Below are 6,000 nucleotides of genomic sequence, written 5' to 3' on the forward strand. Positions count from 1 at the left end.
TGGGTACTCAGGCTGCTCTCTGTTCACTTCCTTTTGTAGATAACGTGGCTTTGTAGATGCTCAAGTCTCTGTGTCTGGGGTAGGTCTTGGTCTCCCCAGCTTCAGAGCTCCCCAGAGAGAAAAGACCCTAGTTCTTCCATAAGCCTGGGAGTTCCCCGAGAGTTAGGTTCCTCTCTCTCCCCCTCAGACCAGGAGCTCCCTCAGGGCCGCCCCAGGCTTCTGCTCTGCAGGGCAGGAAGAAATTGGTTTTGGAAGAGCTGAGCGAGGGACTCCTCTTCTCCCACACCTACATACAGCCTGCTGGCTCCAGGATGCTGCATGTGGGTGCTAAGCTGGGTCCTACCCCAGACCTCCCGGGTTCTTCTGGACCGGGCGTGTGGCTGGGCTCTCTTGGCACCTGGCAGCTTCGTTCCTGGCTCCCGCATGTCCCGGTAGGAGAGGTTGGTCTTGATGGAGTGCATCTGTACCAGCCAGAAGTGTGAGAAGCAGACAGCAAAAATGAAACCGGCCAGCTGCCTACTTGGCATCTCAGAACATGGGTCCTATGATCTTTGGTCCCCGGTGGAGATAAGGATGGGGGAGAAACCAGTTATCTTACCCCTTGCTGCCTGCCTGGTGGACAAGCACAACTCAGAGGCCAGAGTGCAGAGGGAAGGGCTGAGGGCTTCAGTGATTGTTGCTCTGGGAGGGAGCATCTCTGAGTCTGTGGAGGCCCCACTCTGTCCAGCGTCCTGTAATGTGCTGAGCTGAAGCTATAGCTTCTGATGCCCCCCTCCCACCAATTTCCAATTCAGGGACCCCAGCTGACGGAGGTAAAGGGGTCTCTCCCTAGGGAGAGGAGCCAATGAAGCATCTCCCCTGCCACCTCCATCTTCTGCCCCACTTGCCCTCCCTCTCCCTCTCCTGCCCTAGAACGCAAGAGGGAAAGGAATTTGAGCCAGAAGGGGCCATGGGGATAACTACCAAGATGACACTATCCAGGGCTCTAGGACCCTTCCTCACCTGGGTTCCAGGCAGTTTGCCTCCCTGGATCCTTTCCCATCTGTGCTCAACTCTGAGAAATGGGGTTAGGTGTCTGGGCAGGGGAACCAACTCTGCAGGTCTTAAAGGTGTCGTTTCTGCTGCTTGGGATGACAGGAAGTCAAATGAGGCTCCAGAGATGGACACAGATAATAGAGACTCGGGGCCCCACCTGTCCCCCAGGCTCCCGCTCCCATAGGCCTACACAATCTGTTTCCCAGGATCCAGTGAGATGTGTCCCAGCCTGATTCCAGGAGCGGGTGGGTGAGCAGAGTGGGACAGACTGTGGCAGGGGAGAAACTGATGGAGGGTATGATAGGATTTGGGCCAAGATTCCAAGGCCCAGGCCAGGGTGTGGCTGGGGTGGAGGTCAAACTGCAGCCGGAAACTGTCCACACTCTTTCCCTGTCCCTGAGCATCCCTGGAAGTGGGGAGGCCCGTATCTCCTGAGAAAAGGGGATGGGGGGTGGGTCTCAGGTTTTTCTGAAATGAGTCAAGTTGAGACTTCCTGAATGATATGAGGTACCTCAGCCTTGGAGTGGTGGAGGGAGCCTCAGAGATGGCAAGAGAAGGGGCTGGGGATGCTGGAAAGAAGACAGGGAAATCAGGGTGGGTCAGAGGGACTGGGGAGGTAGTAGATTCCTCTTTGCTTCTTAAAACAATTTTTTTTTTACATTTATTTATTTTTGAGACAGAGAGAGACAGAGCATGAACAGGGGAGGGTCAGAGAGAGAGACACACAGAATCCAAAACAGGCTCCAGGCTCTGGGCTGTCAGCACAGAGCCTGACGCAGGGCTCGAACTCATGGACTGCGAGATCATGACCTGAGCCAAAGTTGGCCACTTAACCGGCTGAGCCACCCAGGCATCCCTCTTTGCTTCTTCTTGAGCAACCTCTCCATCTGTCCCAGAATCTGCCCCAAGCTGGGTGGAACCGTGGTTCAGTGGTTCTTATCTTCAGCTTCTGTTGGAGTTTCAATGAGATTCCCCAAAGCAGCAGTTTCCTCCACGGAGGCTGCATGGGTGGATCATGCTACATGAGGGCAAGGGAGGGGGTGTGTTGACCCTTTTGGTCCCTTGAGAAGCCCATTTGGTGATAGGGATATCTCATATGGCCCCCCTTCTTCAGGCAACTTGGCCTCCTCTGCCCCACGAGTTCTTTCATTAACTTTGAGCACATCTAGTTTCTCTGTACCCCCTGCTCAGATTCCCACTGAGAGAAATGAGAGATTGCCAGGAGGGTAACAGCTCCCTTTCCCTTTGCTTCCTATGCCCCGTCTAACAGACTGGAGGCTGCCAGCTGATCACTGATGCCTGGACCTTGCCCTCCTTCCCTCCTCCCTGTTTGTCCTCCCTCTAGCCTCCTCCCATTCTCCATTCTGGTTCCATTATCATTAATTCATAGGCCCTGGCATCCCTAGCTGATAGACTCTGGTGTCAGGAACTGGGAGGTAGGAGGGGAGAGAGGAGTTGGCATCCAACCCAGCGGGAGCACACGCCGCCAAAGTGGTGGCAGAGGCCGTGGTAAAGGGCTCAACACTTTCCCACTCCTCACTGTCAGGCCACGTGCATTCAATGAAATGAACAGTAAGGAAGAGATCAGGAGCCTTAATAAAAGTGACTTTATTGAGTTGTCCAGTGATATTCTGGAGGTGGGAGACCTCCTCGTCCCTATCCCCCTCCGACTCCCGGTGACCCATCTTCAGCTCAGAGATAGAGGAGACCACTCTTCCCCCAAGGGAAAGGGTTCAGAAGCCCCTCAGTGTATAAAAGAGAGAGAAGAGAGATGGAGAGTCTCTGGAAAAGAAGCAGAGGACTCTAAGCCAGGAGACCCCCAAGAGAAGACACAGAGAGAGGAGCCTGGGGTCAAGAGAGAGGCAGGAAGTAAGGGGGGAGCTTCTCCGTAGATGGAGAGAAGAGAGCAAGAGCCCACACAGTCCTTCTCAATCTGTCTACACCCCAATTTCTGACTTCCCCTCCAGCTTGGCCCACCATCCCCTTGCCCCTCTTTGCATCCTCTATTCCAGCCGCCAGGTAGGTCTTTTTGGTGCCCATGCCTTCTAAGTTGTTTGCATCTTCTTTGACTTTGTTTACTGCTTTTTCGCTAGGGTCCTCCCTCTTCTGCCCAAAGCCCTTTTCATTCTTGAAATGTCAGTTCAGACATCCACACAGCCAGGCAGAGGCTTCCTCCTCCATGTTCTCCCCACACCCACCTCTGTTCTGTTGCCCCCCCACCCACTGTGGACTCGGGAGCTTTGGGTCTCTGAGTCTAGCACAACCGGGCACAGTAGGCGCCAAAGATGGTGTTGGTTGAGAGAGAGAGAGATCAGGTGTTTAGGGGAGACAGAGGAGGAAGTGGGGAGGAATTTGGGGGATGGGGGGCTGTAGAGGAGGCAGAGGGTTAGAGGAAAAGAGAGGGCACAGCGGTAGGAGTGTGGGGCATGGGGCTGGAGGAGTGGCCCCGGTCCTCAGACCACTGTGCTGAGGGTAGAGGAGTCCTCAGAGCGCATGGGCAGCACGGGGGCCGGCTTGAGGGGACGTCGAGTCTCATCCCGGTTCTGCCACACGTAGTGCGCCAGATAAGCCACCACGAGCACCAGCCAGCCCCCCATGGTGACCAGCAGGGCTACATCAGTGCTCCGCTGGGCCCCACCCCGCCCCGTCCCACACAGCTCTTCCTCCCCTGCCAGCGGCAGGAACTCTTGCCCCACGAGGTCTGGTCGGGCTCCGGGGCCACACACGATGCCTGTTCCAGTGTCCGGTGCCAGCCTCACCTGCCTGAGCACCTCCTGGAGGGCACAGTCACAGCGCCATGGGTTGGCGGATAGATTCACTTGGATCTTCAGGCCCACGAAGGCCTCCACAGGCACCGAGGCCAGCTGGTTGGCAGAGAGGTCAAGGTGGCGCAGACTGCCTGCCAGGCCCTGGAAAGCAGCCCCTGAGAGGTGGACAAGGGCATTATGGGACAGATCCAGCTCCTCCAGGACAGGCAGGTGCTGGAAGGCTCCAGCTGGCACTGATGCCAGCCGGTTGGCATCCAGGTAGAGCTTGCGGGTGTCGTTGGGGATGCCGGTGGGCACAGCACTCAGGCCTGCCTGGCTGCAGCGGAATGTCCTCTCACCAGCTTCTTCTGCCACGTAGCAGCCCTGAGGAGGCACCCAGGGGCTGGGCACCGTGCCACCTGTGCCTAGCACCAGCAGGAGAGAGAGGAGGTGACTGGCTGGTGGGAGCATGGCCAAATATTGGCATAGTCCTGGAGTGCAGTAGGATCTGGGGAAGAAAAGCCCCATAAAGGAAGAATGAGTCAAAAGAATTCCATTCCCCACTGCCAGCTCTCTCTTCTGGAGGTCCCCTGTGGGGTCTCTGTGGGCGGGGGCCTTCCTTTGGGGGTTCTGTCAGGCCTGGGTGACTTTAGCTTCTTCTTTGGGGTTTAGGGCTCCTTTTTCAGGCCCTTTGGGTAAAAGATTCCCCTGGGCCTGAGATTTTTCTAGTGTCTCCTTGATTCTGGAGGGCTAATCTATGAAGTCCCATGGTCCAAGGCCCTGTTGGTCACTCTGGGTCTGGGAGCTCCTAAGGCTTTGCTTCTGCCCGTGTACTAATCTCCCTTATTGGAATAAAGTCTTTTTCTACCAACCTACCTGGGTGGCTGCCAGGTGGGCTCCGTAGGCAGCTGAGGGCCAGATTGGCACTAGGGTGAAGGAGACAAGGAAGACAGATCAGCGAGCGGATGTCAGGGCATTCAGCTAGGCTAGGTGACTACGCCTGCTTTCTGTGCCCATCTCCCCCTTTTCCTGGAGTACCTGCCCCCTGCCTGCCCCAGCTTTGTCCTCTCCATTCTACTCTTCCTCCCCCCCACCCTCCTCGTCTCAACCTCTCACCCCTGTTGGTGGGAGAGTCTTCTCCTGTGTTCCCTCTCCCCGGAAGTAGTCTCCCTGCTGCCCGGCTCTAGAGAACCGCTTCCTTCTCTAGAAGCCCTGTTTGCTCGTAGCTGCTGGAAGTTGGGGGCTGGGCCCCAAGAGTGTTGAGTTTCCTGGCATGTGACTCCGGGCCCCAGGTGTCAGATACCTGAGCCATGGCCTGGCCAGGCGATGCCAAGACAGGGCAGATCCTGGACCCTGATGAACTCTGTCATGGGGAGACCAGGCCCCAATTCCTTTCTCTGCTTCAGGCTCCTCTCCCAAGGCCTTGATATTGTCGTCTTCTGTCCCTCCTCTCCCAGCTGAGACTTCCTCCAGGCTGAGACTCCGCCTCTCAGAACCTCTGCTGCTTGCCCACAGCCTGGCCCAGCAGAAGGATCCCTGCTTGGCAGGCCTGGGGGGCAGAATTGGTGTGGGCCCCATCTCACACCCATTGCCTCCAACAGCCATCTCCCCCAATTCGGTCCCTCCCTCACTCTCCTTTTCTGTCTTACTGTGTCCTATGCCACCTTCTTCCACAGTGAACAAACTTCCCTCAGTCTTTTCCTTGGAAATCTTGTCTGTCTCCAGAGGACCTCATCTCCTGGCTCCTTTCAGAGTGTCCAACGCTCTTGCCTGATTGGCAGGCCTCCCTGTTTTAGTTTGTTCTCTGCACGGTTGGTAGATGGCCCCTCTAGAGTTAGAAGGGGTTCTTCAAGGCATCTGAAGTCATATGGTCACTACAAGTTTTCCTGATGATTTTCTGTGTTGGGTTGGAGCTGACTCCAGTTGTCTCTGTTTGCTAGAGCCCTGGGCCCCCAAGTTAAGTCTCCCTCATGTCTGGGAGGGCTCATTCTCCAGGGTCTCTTGATCCTAACCACCATTTGCAGCCTATGCCATCCCATTACAGCACCTTCTCGCAATGCAGTAAAAGAGGACAGGAGAGCAGCGTGTCACAGAGACTTGCACAAAGGAGACTAAGGTCATATGCTGTGGAGACCCTTCTGAGAAGGAAAACCTCGCTGGATTTTGTAAGAGACTATATGAATGACCAGAGCTGGACACACAATTTCAGGGCCCAGTG

At 55.9% G+C, this 6,000-nt stretch overlaps 1 protein-coding gene across 1 annotated transcript; it reads right to left on the reverse strand.

The window, feature by feature from the left end:
• Positions 1-3,275: 3,275 nt before the first annotated feature.
• Positions 3,276-5,387, reverse strand: LRRC3C (leucine rich repeat containing 3C). Its single transcript, XM_058702839.1, has 2 exons — positions 5,368-5,387; positions 3,276-4,290 (listed from the first exon to the last, which is right to left on the reverse strand). Exons 1-2 carry the CDS (start codon positions 5,385-5,387, stop codon positions 3,489-3,491), a joined length of 822 nt encoding a protein of 273 aa, XP_058558822.1. The 3' UTR covers positions 3,276-3,488.
• Between the last annotated feature and the right edge of the window lie 613 nt (positions 5,388-6,000).

Source organism: Neofelis nebulosa, chromosome 16 (assembly GCF_028018385.1).
Source record: "Neofelis nebulosa isolate mNeoNeb1 chromosome 16, mNeoNeb1.pri, whole genome shotgun sequence".
In the NCBI taxonomy this organism is placed as follows: domain Eukaryota; kingdom Metazoa; phylum Chordata; class Mammalia; order Carnivora; family Felidae; genus Neofelis; species Neofelis nebulosa.